This window comes from Lissotriton helveticus, chromosome 5_1, assembly GCF_964261635.1.
Source record: "Lissotriton helveticus chromosome 5_1, aLisHel1.1, whole genome shotgun sequence".
Lineage (NCBI taxonomy): Eukaryota > Metazoa > Chordata > Amphibia > Caudata > Salamandridae > Lissotriton > Lissotriton helveticus.
In genome coordinates this window covers 1,174,735,724-1,174,757,955 of record NC_136065.1, presented here as the reverse complement: position 1 = coordinate 1,174,757,955, position 22,232 = coordinate 1,174,735,724, and the positions used below count along the sequence as shown (strand labels likewise).

The 22,232-nt window shown below is 48.9% G+C and overlaps 1 protein-coding gene across 2 annotated transcripts in view; it reads right to left on the bottom strand.

Annotated features, from left to right (window-relative positions):
- TDRD1 (tudor domain containing 1) overlaps window positions 1-22,232 on the bottom strand; it is a 2,637,228-nt gene that overhangs the window by 968,243 nt on the left and 1,646,753 nt on the right. For both annotated transcript variants that reach the window (XM_078643866.1, XM_078643867.1), the window contains exon 21: window positions 12,182-12,295. In XM_078643866.1, coding sequence (XP_078499992.1) covers window positions 12,182-12,295 — 114 coding nt within the window. The remainder of the gene's footprint in view (window positions 1-12,181; window positions 12,296-22,232) is intronic.

The following is a 22,232-nucleotide window of genomic DNA, read 5'->3' as shown; positions in this document are numbered from 1 at the left end:
ACTGTTTAGCATATACAAATCTCTGGCCACCCCAAAAACCTCCACTCAAGGCGAAGATCACTCAGTAGCAGCATGCAATCGAATTGCCAACTACTTCGGGGACAAAGTGTCAAAGATTTACTCTGCTTTTCCCATTATACCACCTGTAGCGGTAGTGCCAGCAGAGTCTTCAAGAGATGAAGCCGATCAAAATGTATTACTTAATTTCACCACCCCCTCATCGGTGGACTTAGTTAAAATATGCAGATCTGTTAAATCTGGCTCTCCTCGAGATCCCGCCTCTCCAAAAAGGTTGGGAGACAGTCTGGAAGCACTCGAACCTTATATTAGACACCTGATGGATATCTCTTTCCGCTCTAGCTCCATACCTGAGGACTGGAAACAGGCTGTGGTGCTTCCCCTCCGTAAGAAGCCCAACATTAGTTGAGAAGCTAGACAACCTCCGCCCCATCTCCTTGCTGCCTTATTTCTCTAAAGTAGCGGAGAAGGTGGTAAATAAACAACTAATGAAATTTGTGGAAGAAAGCAATCTTCTTCATCCTACCCAATTCGGGTTCCGGCCTCGTCACTCTACGGAGTCTGCCCTTCTTAGGGCTACCGAAACCCTTAGGCAGGGGGCTGATGAAGGACAAACAATGGCCTTAATCCTCTTAGACCTCAGCGCGGCGTTCGACACTGTAGCACATTCCATCTTGCTACAGTGTCTGAACAAAGGCGGGGTGAGAGGGGCAGCGCTGAAATGGATATACTCATTTCTTACAGGCCAAAGTTTCCAAGTAAGGCAGGGTGATCATTATTCGGAGCGAATCTCTCTGGATCAGGGGGTGCCGCAGGGCTCGTCCCTGAGTCCGACACTTTTTAATCTTTATGTTGCCCCGATCGCCACCTTAGTAGAGAGTCACGGCCTCCGAATGGTGTCTTATGCCGACGACACGCAGTTGGTCATCTCCCTGTCGCGAGCACCCGGTCCTTCGGCGGAAATCTTCAGAGCTTGCATGCAAGACCTTGCTGCCTGGATGTCCACCAATTGCCTCAAGCTCAACGGAGGCAAGACCGAAGTGCTGGTAGTGGGGGGAGGCCAATCGTCGTGGACGTCGGCATGGTGGCCGCCTTGCTTAGGTCCAACACCCATCCCTTGCCAGAAAGCAAAGAACCTGGGCATTTGGTTTGATTCCGACCTTACCTTTGGCCCCCAGATTAATCAGGTGGTTGGATCATGCTTCGGGACTCTCAAAAGTCTCAGGAAGGTATTGAAGTTCTTACCCATCAGAGCCCGTCAAACCCTGGTACATGCACTAGTCACGTCAAAAATGGACTACGGCAATCTTCTCTACTTAGGGACTCTGGAGAAGAATCTGAGTCGTCTACAGGTTCTACAGAATGCCGCGGCCCGACTAGTGCTCAGACTTCCCAGAAGAGCTGCGTCCATAGCGGCTCTCCGGTCTTTGCACTGGCTCCCGATTAGAAGCAGGGTAGAATTCAAGGCATTATGTACGTGTCACCGGATTATCCATGGGAGGTCTCCTCTCCCGCTAAAAGGGCTGTTGACATCCTACGAGCCGTCCCGCTCCCTGAGATCTTCCGGCTCAGGACTCCTAGTCGTTCCCAAGATATCCAGAGCTCGGATAAGCGGAAGATCTTTCAGGCACCTTGCAGCTGTTAGATGGAACAAGCTGCCCACGGCGTTGCGATTGGAATCATCAGAACCACTCTTTAGAGCCAAGCTCAAAACTACATTATTCGCACAGTAAGGTGTCCCGTTTGTGTAAGTTTCAGTAAATTCCGCTCCTCAGCGCGGGGACACGCCGTTGTGCGTCACCAAGCGCTTTAGAAAACCCCCTAAATAGAAATAGAAATAAAGAGGGTTGATCAGGTAGCCTCAAGAAGGAATGAATACAAAGAAGGTAGGTGGAAATTCTTCAGTTAGGGGGAGGGTCTTTCTAAGTGGAAGATAGAGCCATCACACACCCAGATGGGTGTCAAGCTTAATCATAGGGCTTAGCCCCTCGTGTGGCTGGAGCTGCAATGCCGCATCGGACCTGCTAGCTGGCTCTTTGGCCGATTCTTCTCTTTATGCCATATTGGTGCATGAGGGTCTGTGAATCTAGGGTAGAGAGTACCCGGGAAGAACTGTGGTTAAAACTACCTAAAGAGTCTCAAAACAAGGTTTTACTATATGATCTCCCTGGCAGGGTTAAAAACTGAAGTGTTAGAAGGCTGTCACTTGTATGTAATGGGCTGTGACAGTTTCCACACGTGAAACTTAGTTAAAAGGTCGAAATGTTTCACGCCTGTTGGTCCAGGAGGGATCTGGGATGTTTCTTAAGGGCCAAGAGTAAAGTAAAAAAGAGTGACTTCTACCCTACATCAGGGCTGGTTTGGATGTGGTAATGCAAAAAGGGAAAACCCCCATAGAAAATGTTTCATGGATACCTCAGGGGACATTCAAAGGTAAACTGTACCCAATATTTATGTTCCTAAGTAAGTGAACAAAATCCAATGTACATAAATACAAAAGACTTGTGGTGAGGTTTCACGCACAGTAAACATATATCTAGGCATTCTGTATTGTTGCAAAAACCTCCTTACAAGTGATCGCACATCAGGAAGGTGAGAACCAAATTAAGGTCCCGCTGAGGCATGATGAATGTTGTAGGAGGGAACTTATGTACAAGCCCCGTAAGAAATCTGTTGATGATAGGGGATTTAAATAAAGAGGGTTGATCTGGCAGCCTCAAGAAGGCAGACAAGGCCAAAAGGTACCCTTCAAGAGTGCCCAGAGAGGAGACCTTCTGGGCAAGGGTCAACATAAAGAGAACTTGAGAGAGGGAAGAAGAAAGAGGATCAATTGACCGATCTGTACAATACAGGCAGGCATACACGGGCTTGGTAGAGGGACGCCTGGCTGCCAAAATGAGATCACAGACTTCGGTAAGAAACTAAAATGCTGTCAACTGCTGCCACTCAATCTCCACCCAAGAAGGCCTAGAGTTGACCGGTTCGGGTGGAGAACCCCCCCACTGCTGCGACAGAAGATCCTCTGGAAGAGACAGCTTGATCAGATGATCAGTGCTTAGTTGGAGAAGCTCGGGATACCAGACACTCCGTGCCCAGTACGGAGCCAAAAGAATGACTTTAGGCTGGTCGCTCATTATCTTCTCGAGCACTCTGGACAGGAGTGGTATAGGCGGAAAGGCGTATAGAAGGCCTAAGCTAAACTTGAGATGAAAAGCATCGCGGAGCGAGTGCCGACTTGGAAACTCCAGCATGCCAAACTGCTGGCATTGTGCTTTTTCGGCAGAGACTAACGGATCTAACCAAGGCTCTCCCCACTGCTGAAAGAGACCTTGCCCCACCTTCGGAAGGAGATGCAATCTGTGATCAGCTAGGGATCAAATTCATCTGCCCTAGCGTTCAGGGAATGTGCCAGGTGTTGATCCACCAGGGATACGTCCTGCTGTTCCAGCCATGTCCAGAGAGGCAGGGCATCCTGAAAAAGGGTCCAGAAACTCACCCCGCCCTGTTTGTTGCAGTAACACATGGTGGCCGTGTTGCCTATGAACACCTGAACCAGATTCCCCTTGAAGGAAGGGAGAAGAGCTTTCAACACTAAGTGAATTACTTGGAGCTCCAGCAAGTTGATGTGGAGTCAAAATTCCACCGGAGACCAGAGTCCTCTGATCTCCACCTCTTCAAGATGACCGACCCATCAGAGGAGTGACGCATCTGTCACTACTGTGTGATCTGGTTGGGGAAGGGAGAGGGTCTGCCTCTGACCAAACTGTGGTTGGTCAGCCACTACTGCAGGTCCTGAGCAATTCCCTCCAAGATCTGGACTATGTCAGAGAGATTTTCCTGCTACTGTGCCCCCTGGAACTTCCGGTCCCATTGCAGAGCCTGCATAAACCATCTGGCATGCGTCACATGCAGGATGCAGGAGGCCAAGAAGCCTCAGAGTCATTCTCACCAAAATCCAGGATAGAGGCTGAAACATCTGTATAATAGTATGGATATACTGGACTCACCGCTCGGGAGGAAAGGCCCGAAACGGTATCTTGTCCAGACAGGTTCAACGAAAGGGAGCATCAGAGGGAGTGTGGTATGACTTCTGTATGTTGATAGTGTACCACAGCGAAAGCAGGAGGCTCGCCGTAGTCTGGAGGTGGAAGATGACAGCCTGGGGCGAGCATGCCTTCAACAGCCAGTCGTCGAGGTACGGGAAGACTGGCGCCCCTGATCTGCACAGAACTGCGACTACCACAATCACCTTGGTGAACAACTGAGGGGCGCTGGTAAGGCCAAAGGCAATCACCTTGAACTGAAAGGGCTTGTGGCCTACAGTAAATAACCGGTAACGTCAATGAGCAGGCAGGATGGGAATATGAAAATCGGCCTCCTGCAAGTCCAACACCACTGTCCAGTCTTCAGGGTCTAGGGCAGACAAGACCTGAGCCAGAGTGAGCATTTAGAACTTTTCCATTTTGAGGAAGTAGTCGAGGGCTCATAGATCTAGGATAGGACGAAGGCCCTTTTCCATTTTAAGGACCAGAAAGTAGTGGGGCAGTATCTACTGCTGGTGCCAGAACCCTCTCAATGGCTCCCTTGGCCAAGAAAGCCCTGACTTCCTCCTGAAGCAAGTTCAGGTAGTCCTCCATCAGCCAGTCATAGGTCAGAGGCATGGAGGGAGGGGCAGTTTTGAAAAGTAGGGAGTAGCCCTTTCAGACTATCTGAAGAACTCACTTATCCAAAGTTTTGCCAGTTGTGCAGGTGACGGCTGATCTTGAAACCAACCAGCTGACCAGTTCCTGAAAGGCTGGACTAGTAAGGTTTAGAGGCTTTTGGGGGAGGAGTGGACTGACTGGACCTCTGGCCAACTGATCCACAGGGTCGGCAGGAGCTGCACCCATTGCCATGTAGAGGTTGCTGAACTTGCCTGGTCTTGTGGCTGGGATATGCTTGGCGCAACTGAAAACTTCTTCCGTGGCCATGAAAGGAACGAAAAGCAGAGGGGGAGTCACAGAGAAGCGGGAGGACTTAGCTGTACCCCACTTGTCCTTAAAACACTTCAGGGCCATGTATGCCTGGACTCTAAAGAGATGGGTGCCATCAAAAGGCATGTTCATAAGGGAAGCTTGAATATACCCAGAAGAGCTAGAAGTCCTTAGCGAGGCGTGGCGTCACAGTTGACAACATTGCTCTACCCAGTGAATCGGTGGGGTCAAGCCCACAACGAATGGTGAACTTGGCTGCATCTCACCTATCCAATACAGCTTGGGAGATAAAGACCCAGGTCTCCTCTGGGACCTCTGCAGCAGCACCTGCGCAACCGTTTCCCACAAAGAGTGGGTGTAACAGACAAAAGGCATGCAGTGTTAAATGGTAGCAATGCAAGGCTGGTGTAAGAAACAAATCTTCTTGCCCCAACTGTGAGAAGTTAGCCTGGCATATGATGTCCACTATTCTAGTGGGCACCTTGCACCAGTCTAAACGACCCTTATTGATGGTGGTTGTAAAGTCAACCTTATAGACAAGCTATCCTAGTGGTAGCATGGACCAGCAGGCTTAGGCTAAACTCCAAAGAGCATGTGAAGCTGTTTGTTTTACCAATTATAATCCCTTGAATACCAAATGAAAGGACATCACACAAGGTATATATCAAATATATATGTCTTTATTTCTAATACAACCCCTCTGCACTCTTTATGAGGTCAGAGATCGAAGTACATCACAAGTTACTCAATCAGCATACTATAAGTTGCACAAATGCAGTTATGCCCTAGGGGCCTCACAAACCACATACTAAGTAAGTGGTATGAGAACCACTTCAGAAATAGTGAATAGGCCTCGGGCCTAGAGAATCGCTGAGGCTACACTAGAGGACCAAAGGTTAGGAAGTAGGACACCCACGGGAGAAGCGTGCAGTGACTAAACACAGTCGTGAGTTACCATTGACTTATAATGGAAAATTAAAAGTTACAAAGTTAAAGATTTAGGGCACTTCCGGATGGACTACAACAAAACCACTTTAAAGTAGGACACTTCGAGAGTCAAGACCCATGGGAGCACCGGAGTACTCGTGTTACCTCACTCAGGGAAGCCGGGTGCATAGGTGCCTTTTGATGTCGGGTTTCGTCGATCGTTTCAATGGAGATCTGCAAAGAAGTGCTGCAGGCGACCAGATGAAGTGTCCGGGTGGATCTAAGGGTGGATTGAGGAACTGAAGTACCTGAAAGCAGAGGGGACAGAGTCTGGGTCACTAGCCAGTGACCAGGAAGGAACCAGGCAATGTCGAGTCGATTTCAGGTGAAGAGGTGAAGCTTGTCTATGCAGCCACGAGGATCAGGAGGCGTCGGCGACGACCAGGAGCTGGATTCGAGCTGTCCCACAAAGGATCTAGTTGACTGCAGCATCGGTATCCGGATTGGACCCAACAAGCCTTGGCAAACGCAACCCAAGCAGGAAGTGAAGGTTGGCTTCGGGTCAGACCAGCAAGGTCTGGGGAGCTTCTCCTTTGGAGGGAAGCTGGAGCAAGCCTGGAGCAACCAGGCCAGCGGTGTAAATTCAAAAAGAAGTCTTCAGAGGGCTAATTAGCCAGCGGGCTAGCAACCGGGAAGACGTGTGGAGCTGAAATGCAGGAGCCGGCCCCACGCCGCACTCGTGGAGTGTGGCGGGCTGAGCCTTGGTGCAAATAGAGCTCAGGTCTGGGGCTTCTCGTACCCCAATGCACAACTGCGAGTTACCTCAGGAGTCGATACAGTTTGCAAAATGCAGGAAGTCCAGGGTGTCGGGTCCCACGTCTCTCGTGTCCACCACGGGTCTCAGCTTTGCTATGGAGGTGGATCGGAGTCACAGAAGTCTGGATGTCCACTTCCTGTGTGGCTGAGTCTTCGGGTTCCGGCAGGAGCGTCGACAAAGCAAACCGGCAAGTTACAGGGTGGTCACTCCTTGACCACAAGGGAGATGTCTTCAGTCTTCTAGTGCAAATAGAACGTTGAAGGTCCAAGAGTTTTGTATCAGAGTTTCGTTCCAGGATAATCTAAAGTCCTGGGGACACAGCTCCTATCTTTATACTGATTTTAGGGGCTGGATTACCTGCTAGGTCCCTCCTATGGGTGGACCTGGGAAGGGGGTGGTTACAACCCTTTCCCTTTGTCCAGTTTCTCGCCAGAGCGGGGCTGGAGTGCCCCAGCAACTGGTTTGAACCGGGCTATGCATGGAGCACCTTGTGTGCCCCAGGCAGTGTCTGGAAAAGCATCTTTCCATTCGACCCACCCTGCCCCAAAACGCTTCAGGCAGTCTGAGGAGGTGGTAGCATCTCCCTCGACAGGAAACCTATTGTCCAGGCCTCCCTTGCTGGAGTTTCGTCCAGCAGCAGGAGGTCAGACTCGTGTCTGTGGCAGCAGCATCCATTTTGTGATGCTGAGGCTCTGTTTAACTTTAACAGGGTAAAGCAGTAACTACGTGTCTTCTCCCTCTAGAAGGGTGGAATGCTACCCCCGCCGCCAGGACTGGCGGGGGGAGGGGGGTAGTATTCCAAAGTGTTTGACACCTTACACAACATGTTTTGATAAAGCCAAACCAAAGCTAGCCTTAACCGCGAGGATTATAATGCACTTAAGAGTATATGGTAAGGCTATATCATAGAACAGCTATAAGGAGATGGTTCCGAAAGCTGCAGAGGGGCTCAGCTCATGCTAGGGCACCCTCTCACATAAAACCAAACACTCTGCTTTCAGGATTGTTAAGGCCTGCCATAGGAGTGACTTATAGGTTACTATGTGTCTATATATGAGGTAGATAAAGATATACTATATCTAAGTAAGGGGTGATTACACCACTTTACCCAAGCTGAGTGATCAGCCTGTGGTGTCAGTTTAGATGGCCAGCCAGGGGAGGCAAAATACATGCTGCAGCCCCTGGAAGGCCTTGGATACACCTATGCCCTGGGTACCTATGATACACTATACAGGGGCTCACAAAGGTGACTTAATACCTAATTTGGTATGTACCTAAAGTACATGGTATCAATTTAGAGAGAGAACAGCTGGGCGGTGGGTCTGATTAGCAAGCCCACAGCCACACTAAAGTCGAAAAACCAGAGAATCACAGCAAAAGTGGGGGTGACCATAGGAAGCAGACCCTACTCTCCTACACCAATTATCCAGCCTCTTGGATTCCCTGACCAGGGGTGCAGAAGGAAATGCTCATTGTGAGGTAGAGCCTTGGACCACCAAGCTTGCGGGGTTAGGGTGAATGAAGAGGCATTTGGGTTGCCCGGTGCAGGGCGATTTTCCTATTCGCATGACCCCTATGTTTGGCTTGGACCAGGGGCCCTGAAGGACATCAGTCAAGGTCTCGTTGAAATGAAAAGGAGGGGTTCGGGGGAGGAGCCACTCTGCTGCAGGACCTCTGGCAAGATGTTCATCTTGACATCCACCAAAGGGAGTTGAAGGTCTAGGACCTCGGCTGCCCTTCTCACCACCACAGCACATGAAGCTCCCTGCTCTTGAGCCACAGCAAGGGGCTAAACAGGCCAGAATCCAGGGAGGTATCCAGTCCACTGGCCTCACCCAGTTCCTCAGACCAATCCATTTCGTGCTCAGGCTGGTAAAGGGTCGAGCGATCCCCTCCCAATCATCCTCAATCCCAAGCCCCTCACAGTAAGGCTAAGGAACCAACCTAGGAACCAAGGGTGCCGTTGTGCCGGAATCTGTGTCAAAAGGCACAAATCCAGCTCATCGGGGATAAGGTTGGAACTGGGGCTGCAGGGAGTCTCCGTATGGGGTCCGACACTAGTGAAAGTTGCAGAGGTATGACTGGTCAGGATCCACCACTGGATCCATTGAGGGCCACCGGCACTAGGGCCACAGCAGCTGGCGCAGAACCCAATGGAGCCCCGCAAGAGCTTCCAGGACCTGAGGGCGTCAGGATGCCCAAACATGAGACACTCAGTGTCATAGAAATCTTTAAGCTGGGTGGGGGATTGCTCCATCTCCAGCTAATGGAAATGCAGGGAAACACAGAGCTGACCCCGGCACAGATTCTGCAGAATGAGGCCTAAAACGTTGAGGCCCCTCTGTCGTGTCAACCGACGGATTCAGAGGAGACGAGGAAGCACACTTCAACTTCTTGTTTCTGATTTGATTTGATTTATCATTTTATAGAGCGCGCAAATGCCCATGGGCGTCTTGGCGCTGTGACAGTCAGAGAGATTCTGGGCCGACCGTACAGTCTAGCATGCAGTGAAGAGCCAGGTTTTCACTGCTTTTCTAAAACAGAGCAAAGATGGACTGTTTTTTAAAGGGATTGGGAGAAGGTTCCATACCTTTTGTGTGTAGTAGGTAACTTCTGCCTCACCATCTGGCCCGTCTATGTTTCGGAACCATGATTAATTTGGCTTGGCTGGATCTAAGAAGCCTGGTGGGTTCATACAGTTTCAGATGGGTTTTTAAGAATTGCGATCCTGATCCGTGAAGCGCCTTATAAGCAAGGCACAGCGATTTAAACTGCACTCTTTTGGCGATAGGGAGCCAATGCAGGGTTTTTAGTTTATGGGCGTTTGGCTCATATTTGGGAATGTCCAGCACCAGTCTTGCGGCTGCATTCTGCAAGCGTTGTAATTTTGATAGAATTTGTACCTTGGCTCCAGCGTACAGGGCATTCCCATAATCTATCCTTGACAGGGCAAGGGCAGTCACCACTGTTTTCCGAGTATCTGCTGGAATGTAGGGCAGCAGTTTTCCAATAATTTTCAGAATGTACCAAACTGATGAAGCAAGTTTACTGGCCTGAGCATCAAATGAGAGTTTGATGTCTAGAATCATGCCCAGATTCTTTACCTTTTCTACTGGAGCCGGAGAGTTGCCAAGGCTGTCAGGCCACCACTCCGGGGACCAAATGTTTGGATCGCCCCCCAGCACCAGTACTTCGCTTTTATCCCCATTTAACTTCAGGCAGTTATTCAGCATCCATTGTCTGATTTGCGTCATACATGCTCTGAATTTATCTGCGTCTCTTTGGCATCCTTGCTAATAGACACCACTATCTGGGTGTCATCAGCATAGGAGACCGGGGTAAAGCTGCTTTCCCTTATAATTCCTGCTAATGGGGCTACGTACAGATTAAAAAGGGTAGGGCTTAAAGAAGACCCCTGGGGCACTCCACATGGTGAGCTAAATGATTTGGCCCCCCCAGCTCTACTGAGAAAGTTCTGTTACATAAGTAGTAAGCCAGGAGAGCACGTGCCGAGCTATGGACTCTGACTTCGGCCAGACGGGTCAGGAGCGTCTCATGGCTCACCGTGTCGAAGGCCACCGATAGGTCCAGGAGTACCAAGGCGGCCTTCATCCAGTACACTCCTGAGTTCTTCCACCGCCGTTAGCAGTGCAGTTTCTGTTCCATGTCCCTCTCGGAAGCCGAATTGTGAGTGATCCAGTATATTTCCCTCCGAGAGGAACTGTGCCATCTGTTTGTTCAGAAGTTTTTCCAGAATTTTCGCGGCGAAGGGTATCCTGGCAATAGGTCTGTAATTGCCCGGCTCTTCGCAGTCTAAACGTTTTTTTAAAAGTGGCACCACCCATGTGGTTTTCCACGCGTCTGGGAAAGTCTCAGATTTTAATATTTGTGAGAACAGTTTCTCAAGCTGTGAACTCAGCAGTTCCGGAAAAAGCTGCATCACCTTAGGCGGACAGGGGTCCGCTGGGCTGCCTGATCTAGTGGTCTTCACCGCTTGCAGGATCTGCTCTGCTGATGGTGGTATGAATTGAAACCAAGGACTCTGCGCTAATAACCCTGCTTCTTTGATTGGTTCTAAGGGTGTCTGCCCGGGTGTATCTGTTTTGAGATTTTTGAAAGAATCATATACCGATGAAACTTTGTTGACGAAAAATTCGCCCAGGGTGTTGCAGAAGTCTGACGTCATTGGTGCTTGACTATTGTTCTCTATTTTTGTTTTTTACTGTGGCAAAAAGAGCTTTCCTGGAATTTTTTGTCTCATTAATTTTTTGCGTAAAAAAGCTGCTTTTTTTCTGCCAAGATCAAGTTTTTATAAACGACCAAGGGAGCTTTGTAGTCTTCTTTTAGCCCTGCATCATAGTTGGTTCTCCATTTTTTCTCGGCTCTTCTACAATTCTGCTTTTGTGCCTTAAGAGCTTCCGAGAACCAAGGCTGAGAAGGTGTTTCTGGTGCGTCTTACCAGACTGACTCTACCACTTCGAGCAGGGGGGACAATAGGGGTGCCTGGATCTTCCTCTCGACCGGGAACGAGGCCTTCGGGCGGGCAACATGAAGCTTAACGCCGAGCCTCAAGCAGCTTTAGATCTGTTCTAGGTGGCAAGGAAAGAAAAAAATCGAATGTCAGTGCGCCAAGGTGGTGCCTATGTAGGTGACGCAGACATCACTTCCAGCACGGACAACGTCACACGGAGCCGACCAACACCACCTACCGGTCTGCAAGGGTATTGCTCGAGCAAAAGTTTTCAGATCCAGCCTGACGCCTGGGATATTCTAAGGTAAGGAATCTGCAGCTCAATGTCTCTATCAGATTGGCCTTTTTATTCATCTTTGTGCAGCATTCTCACAACGCAGAGTTGAGCATGGAGCCAAGGCACCGGAGACGGACATTGTGGGTGTCCGGTACCAACATTTGACGGTTGCAGAACTTTCAAGGTTAAAAACCCTGTTGTTTCTGGAGGGGATATTTACCTTGTACACTAGGAAACATGGGAAAGAAAACTGTAATACTTAGAGTATTTACCAGAGCTCTGGATCTGCACCGCAAAGCACGGTAAGAAAGGAACTAAACTTAACAAGCAGAAGAGACAAAGATATTGTGGCCCCACGTTACAGCCAGGGTGAATCCGATGCAGACCTGCAAAATGCCACCAACCAATGTGCAAGGGAACGGCTATTAAAATTCTACACATTCAGTCTGGAGCATGGGGGAGTTTATAAAGTGAGGAATCTGTGGTGTGAAGTTTCCAGCAGACTGGTTCAAGTTTTGCTTTAGCAAATGAGATCAACCAAAATTCACATAAATAGGTCAGTCACTGATAAAGAATAAACATTTATAAAAATACAACATTAAATCAATATCCAATGGGGGAAGGCAGAGATTTAAATGGTCAGACTAGTCAGTTAGTAGCAAGTTTACAAATAAGAACGATGATACTTTTTATCTTACCTGTGTATCTGGCACAGCATACGTCCCCAATATTTGGTATATAGTTCTGGTTTTTGTGATTGCTGCAGTATTCCGCTAATTCAATCATTGTCCACTGAAGCTTCTCTTTGTCAACTAGAAAAAAACAAGTTAACACACCACTATTTTCTTGGAAGCTTCAAAGAGGATATTTTTGTGGCAGTTTTTAGTAATTACTTCTAAAGTAAAACATGTCTTTGTTGCCTCATTCATTACTAACTGTTGGAATCTGGTATGACTATAGGGTGGATTAGAATCTACTTCCAAAACCACGTTGACCTTAAAAGTCACGGGCAGCCACTGAAATCCATCTCTCATTGTAGCCAGTCTAAATCCCAATCATGGTGACACCACACCATGACTCCCACCATGTTCCCTTATGTTAAGCCAACCACTAAATAGATCACTAGTCAATGCAAATGGGATTTCAAATTAAGATGTTTAGAAAAGTGCTAGTTTGTGATCATTCAAAGTAATGGGGCGTGAATGCCTGATATAAGGGTTGAGAGGAATTTCTCCTGGAGAAGTATTTGAAAAACAAAACAGAGGACCGAAAGGTGCATTTAGAAGGCACCAGTTTAGAATACATGTGTTAAAATATTAAAATGTATTGAAGAGATATACCTTCATGGTGTGCTCATTAAGCTTTAAACCCACACAAGGGTACTGCAATCCAGCTTCCCAATGAAAACCTTGAAGGACTGTGGCAGACCAGGGACATTTTTCAGCAGTTTCCCTAAACATTTGACACCCTGCTCCTTTCAAGTATATTTTCAGTCCTTCATATAGGAATGAGAATAGCCAGGCACAGGTTGTTGACAGCCAGGATTACTAGACAAACCTAATACAGCAGTGCTAACCCTGAATTTACAGAGACTAGTATATTTCCTTTATTTAGGAATGAGAATCCCCTTTTAAGTAGCAAGGCAGACAATAATTGTCTGCTGACAGAAAATTAAGACAAACCTAATATAGCAGTACTACTGAACAAGTTACTTACCTTCAGTAACATTTATTCTGGTGTAGGCTTTATCTAACCACAAATTCCTCAATTTAGAATACTGCCCATGTGTCAGATTGGATTCGGAAAATCTTGCACAGTACCTCCGCACAGCGGTAGGTTGCAGCAACTAGTTCCATGTTGATGGCGTCGGAAGTGACACTGCAGTGTACGTATATACCCCTCAGCCCGGTGTGATGACATTTGTTTCGTTTGTGACTACTTTTGCAACGAAAAACAGAGTCCTGTAAAAACAATGTTCAACCAGTGTGCAGCGTCTAAAGGGATCTTTTAGATGAAAAGCTCAGTTCACAGAGCATTCAATGAAGGATGTGACGTTAGATAGGGTCTCTACCAGAAAAAGCATTACCAAAGGTGGGTAACTTGTTCTTCTAGAGACTTCTAAAACATATTTCTCACCTTATAATACATACCCAAACAACGCCTCCCTAGTGGAGGGACTGCAAACTGGCTTAAACCAAAATGTCCTTGAGGACTAGCCGGTGAAATGCCCATCTTGACAAACCAGACTGTCCATGCAGTGGTACTCTATGAGTGTGTGCAGTGGGGCTCACAAAGCTGCTTGGCAGATGTCCAGGACAGATACCCTGCATGCCAATGCAGTAGCAGCAGCTTTGGGCCTGGCGGAGTGGGCTTGCAAGCCTTCAGGAAGTTGCTTCTTAGCAAATGTGCAGCAGATCTTAATGAAGAGTAAAATCCATTGAGAGATAGTCCATTCTACACAGCCTTTACCTACTTCACTGTCGTGAATGCGATTAAGAGCAGATTGTCTACTGATAGTCTTTGATGTGACCAATGTAGACAGAGAGTGTTCTCCTAGTCCAGGCAATGGAATCTTTCCTCCTTAGAATGATGAGGTAGAGCAAAATTTTTAGGCAGTGTGATGCTCTGAGCAACAGGAAAAGGGGTGACCAGCTTCGGCAGGAAAGAGGCACGTGTCCAAAGGACCAGTTAGTCAAGCAAAAACCTGGTGCATGGAGGGAGAACTAACAGAACTCAAAGCTCACTGACCCTTCTGTACATTGTAAGGGATACTAGGAAGACTGTCTGGACGGGTAGAACACACGCAAATAGCTGTTAAGGGGCTCAAAGGAAGAACACGTGAAATGTGTGGACCCGATTGATGTTATCATAGGGGCAACCAGGAAACGGGGGGGGGGGGAGGGGGGTGGAGGAGGGATGTTGCAAACCTTTCAAGAAACGCGCCACAACTGGTCACTTGAACAGGGAGGGTTGGTCCAGCAACAGCCGGAAAGCCAAAATGTCCGAAAGGAACCCCAACAGTGGCCACAGCAGGGCCTTGGCAGGCTGAAAATAAATAAACACCCACACGGAGATACAATACAATACACACAATACTTTTTCAATAGAATACGTAATTAGCACAGAATACACAGTGGACTCCAGGGGGAGACCAAACCATATACTGAAATAGTGGAATGTGAACCACAGCTGAAGTCGAGAATGGACCCAGAAGATGTAGAAGAGCCGGGGACCCAAGGAGCCACTGAAGGTGAGTATCTAGGAACCCCACGGAGGTCGTGAGCAGCGTGGGAACACAACTGTGTTCTCTATGTTAGTCAATAGGTAAGGTGTGGTTTGTAATTTTAATGAAGGACTCTTCCCAGTGGACCCTGAAGAAACCCCATGGAGGACGGAAGGTTGGAGAGCCACCCCACCCGTGGATACCCCAGGAACCAGGATACCTACACCAGGGAAGCCGGGTGCATAGGTGCGAAGTGGATTCGGAAACTACCGTAGACCACAATAGAAGATTTCAGGAAAGATGTGGCTGATGAAGAAGGTGAACGTGTCCGGTGGAACCCAAACGTGGTTTCAAGATAAGAGGTACCTGCAAGTAGAGGGGAAAGGGTTGATGCCACTCAAGAGTGACCAGGATACACAGGAGACAAATGCCCGCCAACGTCAGAGATGCAGGAGTTTGATGGTGCCCTTGAAGTAGCAGCTGCGTGGACCAGGCGATGCTGTAAAAGACAAGGAGCTGTTCACGAGCTGTCATATAACGGATGTTGATAGCCAAGAGGTCAGTGTCCGGTAGGGGTATCAACAAGCCTTGGCAGCGGCAAACAACAGTCGAAGAAAAAGGCGCAGTGTTCGGATCAGCAAGGTCCAAGTGACTTAACAAGAGAAGGTAGGTCAGATCAGGCTACGATCAAGCAGGAAAGCCCACAAGAGCCGAAGGAGACCCTCATGAGGACCCACAGGCCGGAGGCACAGGAGTCGCAAGAGGACCTTGAGCAGCGCACCAAAGGATGAAGGCCCACGGTGCAGGCAAGGATCTTGGATGCAGGAGATGCTTGAGGCTGAAGGTTCTTGGAGGCCGAAGATCTCTGGAGGAGAGAGTCAACAAGCCTTGGCAACTGCAAGTTGACGCAGTGCACAGGGGTACTTTTCCAGCAGTTCAGACGAAGGATACTGGCTTCAAACTCAGTGAGAAGACAGTGCGGGCCTCGAGAAAGTTGCATAAACACCACCGGTGTTGCTGAGCCTTTTGAAGTCCGTGGAGCCCAGGATCAGCAGATCGGTCAGCTGTGTTGCGGTGCCTGCAGGTACAAGGGAGTGACTCCTTCACTCCAAGGGAGATTCCTTCACGTGCCTTGGGTGTCCTGTAAAGAACCTGTATGAAGCACAGGCACAGATGTTGCAGTAGATTTGCAGGACGATGAGACCAGGAGCAGCAGGAGTCTTCCCAGTTGCAGTCTCGCTTCCCAACGCGAAGTTCACCGAGGTCCAGAGTGCCCAGACGGTTGAAGTTGAAGTGATGTGAATCTTGTCCCACAACGAATCTAGGGACGGACCCACAGGTAAGCCCTTAATTACCCTAAAGAAAGGGTTGGAATGATTCAGGGGTCCCTCCCAGAGAAGGTGGTGGACAGTGGGGAGGAACTTGTCCAGTTTTGCGCGAGAGCGGAAGCCAATGGTTCCAAGAACTGGTTTGGACTGGAGTATGCAAAAAGGGCAACAAATGCACAAGTTACTTACTTGTGTAACAATATATCTGTAAGAGGCATTAGTTAGTGATAGATTCCATACCTTAGAATATCCCCAGGCGTCAGACTGGATCTGGAAAGTTTTCGTCAGCAGTATCCCTGCACGTCGGAAGGTGGCGTCGTGCAGCTTGCGTCTGTCGCTGGCGTCGTAGGTGCTGAGATGACGTCACAGAGGCTACTTAGGCGCCACCCATACGCGCTGACGTCAGTTCTGTGAACGACTTTCCGCGCCAGGAACGCAGAGCCATGCAAGAAACTGACCATTGGTGCCATGAAACTAGGGCCCTGAAAGGGATGACCTTAACCCTAGAAATCAGTTCGCAGAACGGTGAGGATGGGTGGGGCGGTAAGGAATATATCACTAACTAATGTCTCTTACAGATATAGCGTTACACAAGTAAGTAACTTGTGCATCTGAAAGAGACAAGTTAGTGATAGATTCCTTACCTTAGAATAGATACCCCAGCAATACCAACCCCGGAGGTGGGTCTGCGAACAGGATTACACCAGAAAGTCACGGAGCACATATTGGCCAAAGAAGCCGCCTCTCTGGACCTGACTGTCAAGGCAGAAGTGCTTTGTAAACGTGTGCAGCAAGACCCACGTAGCTGCCTGACAAAGGTCCTGCAAGGGAACGCCAAGTCACAATGCAGTAGTGGCTACAGATGCCCTGGTAGAATGGGGATGCAGCCCCACAGGAGGTCCCTTCTTGGCCAAGTAGTAACATGCTTTGATGCACAGAACGACTCACCAAGAGATGGTCCGTTTGTGCACGGTCCGACCTTTGTTGTCGCCCTCGTAGCCAAGAAAAAGTTGGCCATTCACCTGGAATTGTTGTGTGCGCTTCAGATAGAACAAATGTATGACATTGTTCTGCATTCTGTTCATCAACTGCTGTTTTTGCATTTGTCAGCCCGGGTGTGACGGGTGTGCTCAGACGTGAGTCCCCTGCTCTCGATGCAACTGGATTCAAGCGATCCTGGCTGATGTGGGCTGAAAGCCCTAAACCGGTCCTAGGATGCTTGTTTCCAGTCCAGGGAGGGCCTGGCTTGGTAGTTCGGGCTAGACTGTTCCCATGGGGCACAGACTGATTTGCATATGACTGTGTTCAAACTGGAATGGCATGGGGAGCAAAAAAACGATGGATTTAGGCCCAGATCTCTGTACTGGGGGGAATGTATGACACTGTTCTGCATTCTGTCCATCAACTGTTGTTTTTGCATTTGTCAGATAGAACGAGAGGGCATGTTTTGGGTCCAGACAGTGGAGCCTCTCTTCCTCTTTTGAAGGATGCGGAGGCAGAAAAAAGGTGGGCAAAGTCATGGCCTGTCCGATGTAGAAGGGCATGACAACTTTTGGCAAGAAAGAAGAATCCTTAAAAGTCCTTAAAACCACGTTGTCCGGATGAGCAGAGTCAAAAGGAGGTTTAGAAGAAAGAGCCTGGAGCCCACTCACTCTTCTGGTAGAGGTGATAGCTACCAGTGTTGCAGGGATTCTTCTCAGTCACAGAACTGTGCGCAGATACTCAGGACCTCAGTGAATTAGGGTGTACCAAAAAACTCACCTTAGTACCCAACATCCCCTTCCAGACTAGCATCAGTGTCACACTGGCTCTTCATCCTATAGCAAAGTCACAAATGATTAGACAACCCAGAACATGCGACTAAGGATACCTCAGGTAAGGAGGGAAACATGAGCACTCTTTCGTTATACTCTCATACCAGTCCAGAACAGAGAGTAAAGGGAGACACAAGCAAGTTTAAAATGTTTATTTTAACGCCGTAATCTCAGGTGCAGCATCTTAGCTAATACAAGCAGACATATGATAAGAAATAAGATTGTCAGCATAGTTATCATTCCATAAACCACAAAGGGAGAAAGCATGTTATAATGCTAAATGGAAACAGGTTAAATATATACCTATATTTCAACCTTCCTTGCTAGTAGGTTATAACTAAAGAAGGTCTCTTAGGCTTGCATAGGTGACCCCATACCTCAAAGATTAGCAGGAGTGAATCACATCGAGCTCTGTACAAGCTCTCAGCATATGAATGTTCTCCAAGTGTGTTCAATCATGCCTACATAGTGTATTATTAAAGGTGCCAGTATCTGAGCTGTCCAAAGCGGCATATATGTTATGTCTAGAACGTGCGCTGATCAGTTCGAACAAATGCAACAGTGTTGATATAACCTTGAAGGCCTCGGCACTCACTGTTCAGACTAAGCTTACAAAGCAAGTCTAGCAATGTGGAAAAACTAGTTATTCTCATGTGAAGCAAAACTCTCAGCCTAACGCGAAACAATAACTAACCTGTGTGCCGTGTGCACAAGAAAGCAAAAGGTAAAAAGGAGTTTAAACTTCTAAAAAGCTCATGCTAACTTAACAGTGTATAAATGTAAGGCTCAGCCCCACTACACCAGGAAAGCCGTCTTTAGAGTGAGAAGATGTAAGGGACAGTTAGGAAGTGGCTCAAAGGGAGCGCACATCAGATAGGTTAATACAAGATTTAAGTCCTATTGAGGCATTATGAAAGGCACTGTGGGAAACGTGTGTGTAATGCCTTTCAGGAAGAGATTAACAACCAGAGACTTAAAAAGAGAAGGCTGATCTGGAAGCCTTAGAAAGGCGGAAATGGCCGAGAGATAACCCTTGATAGTGCCCTGTTAGAAATGGGGGTCTCTGGTTGGCACAGGTATGCACTTGTGGCTAACAGGGACCCTCTCCTCTAGTCAGGGCAAGGGAACTACTCCTTAAGAATAACCCCTGCTCACCCTTTAGGTTGCGTGGCGCGAGCAGACCAGTCTAATCCTCAGGGCGCTAAGTCAGTTAAGCATTTATGACCACGTAGAGTAAAATCACAGACCCACCACAAATGGACACCAGGCGTAAGGTTTGTATCAAAAATACGTAGACTTTATGTAAAAAATATGTTATTATGTAGTTTTACCACAAGACCAATATAACTTTAGGAAATGAGGCCACAGCACTTTTGTTTGGAAAAGAGTTCTTTAAAGTTCCTAATTACTGCTTACTTCGCAAGGTCCATTGACTTAAAACACTGTCCCTCACCACTCAAAGCGGATGCTGAGGTCTTGGCACAGTTCGTTGAAGGTTGTGCGCTGCGTAGCGCTCTGGCGTACTCTGTGCGGGGAGAACACAGAGGCCCTCCGATGCTCACGCGCCTCGCGTTACGGGGCGTACGGCGCCTCAGTCTTTACTGAGGGGTACGAGTCGCAGTGCGGCCGTGCAACTCGTTCGTGTTTTAAAGCAATGCGGGGAAAACAAACGTTGCGGACCCCGAGTCCAATGCGAACTCCTACCAGAGTTCGAATGGCACAGTACCTTGGGTCGATGATTCACAAGCAGTTAGTGGGTCCAACATTGCGGACAGGTGAAGGTAGCCCGGGACGGGTTCGCTGCTTCCCTGCTGGGCACGGCTCGTACCGACCTCAGAGGCGGAGGAGCGGGCCTCTGGGAGGCGGGGTGGACGGTCCGTGGCTTGCGCTGCTTTGGGGCACTCACCGGTGCGGCGTCAGAGCCGATCCTCTCGGACAACACTGTGGGGCGGTTGGGTGGCCCGGAGCGGCTGGTACGGGTAGGCTCTAGGTGCGGCGTGGACCCAAGTGGCACAAAGTGCTAGTGTGGTCCGGGCGTACAGACCGTACGGGGACTCGCGCTGGGTTTGGGCCGGTTGTCTCTGGCGGCGATCAGTGACCAGTACGCCTCTTCAGTAAGGAGGGGCAGGGTGCGGGCGGCCCAGGAGCGACACGGCTCAACGGAGCAGAGTCACCCGTGGCGGGGCGGCCAGGCACGAGCTGCTCACTCGGGGAAAATGAGGCACAAAGGGGGGTCACAGCTGCCGGCGGTACAGAGGCAGGTCAACACACAGCCAGCCAGGAACGTCGTCAGGAGAGGCAGCAAGAGTCCAATGACCCCGGGACTCTGGTCAGGGGGCAAGCTCAATTCCAAGCCCTTGGAGATTGTTTTAGGCACAAAGGTTGCAAAGCCCTTTCTGGTCTTTCCCTCTCCTTTCTCAGCAAGGCACGAACTGCAGGCCAGTCCATCAGGTCCGGGACAGTCTTTCCTACTTCAGCTTCTCTTGGTCCTTCTAGTCAGGCAGAGGTTCTTCGTGGTCAAAACAGGATCTGATTTCTTAGGAGCAGGGCTCCTCTTTTTATACACAATTTCTTGTGTTCTTGCAGGCCAGGGGGGCCTTTGCCTAATCCAGTCCATGCCCTGAGCACTTTGTTTTGCAAACTCTGGCTTCTCCTTTCAGTGAGCAGGGCAGGCACATCAGACGCTCCGCAGGAGGTGGAGCCAGCATTGTGGTGATAAGTACAGTCCTGGAGTACTCTGTTGACAGTCTTCCCCTCTCTCTTCACAAGGTGCAGGGCAGAGACATCAGACGCTCCCCAGGGGGTGGAGCCAGTATTCAGGTGGCAGAGCACAGCCCTATTCAGAGTCAAGGGACACTCCCACCACCCATCCTGGTATAATCCCTATATTCACCACCTGTCAGCCCCAGCCCTGTCACTCACAGAAACCAGACAGCAGATACACATTCTAGCAGAGGCGGGCTGAAATGGTTAGGCAAGCAAATACTAACTTTCTAAAAGTAGTATTTGCAAACACAGGATAATAAAATAAACTTTACTAAAATATGTATTTTATTATTCTGAGTTCTGGCATACTAAACTTGACTTTCTACCATGCTCTTTGAGTCTGTTAGGATTATAGAGTGTAATAATTACAGCCGCCCATTCTGTCCTATGGAGAGCAGGTAGCCTTACAATAGTGAAAAACAAAAATGGCTGTAGTTCACTATTAGGACATGCCACACACATCAGGGCTTGTCCAACCTTATGCTTACAATGCACCCTGCCCTTGGGCCTACCATAGGGGTGACTCACATGAAGTAAAGGGAAGGTTTAGGGGCTGGTAAGTGGGTGCACTTGCCCAGCCAGCATGACAGTACCAGACTGCACGTATGTTCTGCAATGGCAGACCTGGACACCTTTTACTAGGCTGCTTCTGTGGGTGGCACAACCAGTGCTGCAGGCCCACCAGCAGCATTTGTATTTACAAGCCTTGGCACTCCTGGTGCCCTTTACTGGGGACTGACAGTAAACCAAATAAGCCAATCACGGAAATCAATCACATATACACTTTTCACAGGGAGATCCTATGCACTTTAGCACTGGTTAGCAGTGGTAAAGTGCCCAGAGTCATTAAACAAACAAAAACAGGTCAGAGAGAATATTGGAGGAAGGCAAAAAGTTTAGGGATGACCCTGCAAAGAGGGCCAAGTCCAACATGCCCAGAGCAGAGCCCTGCTGGGCCAAAGAGAGAAGGAAAAGAAGGACCTCGGAAAGAGGGGCAAAAAGGGGATCCACAGCCTTTTCTGTACAGCATGCCACAAATTTGTTCTACTTGCAGGCGTATAACATTTTAGTGGAGGGACGCCTGGCTTCCAGAATGATATCACAGACTTCGGTAGGAAGGTTGAAAGCTGTCAACTGTCGCAGATCAATCTCCACGAATGGAGGTAGAGGTTGGGCAGGTTCAGGTGGTGGACCGGGACGGTCGACAGAAGATCCTCCCGAAGAGGCAGTCGGATCAATCGCCATGCTGAGTAGCAAGGGATACCAGTATCTTCCTGCCCAATCCGGAGCCACAAGGATGACCTGGGCAGGGTTGTGCCAAATCTTCTTCAGCACTCTGGGCAGAAGCGGCATGGGTGGAAAGGCGTACCACAGACCGCAGCTCCACTCATAACGAAAAGCTTTGTCGAGCGAGTGCCGCCTTGGAAATTCCAACGCGCAGAACTAATGACGTTGCACGTGCTCTTCAGTGGCGAATGGATCTAACCAAGGCTCTCCCCACTGAAGAAAGACCTTGCGCCATGGACGAGGTCAGACGCCATTCGTGATCGATCATGCACCGGCGGCTGAGTTTGTCTGCCCTGGAGTTCGGAGAAACTGCCGGGTGTTGAACCACCAA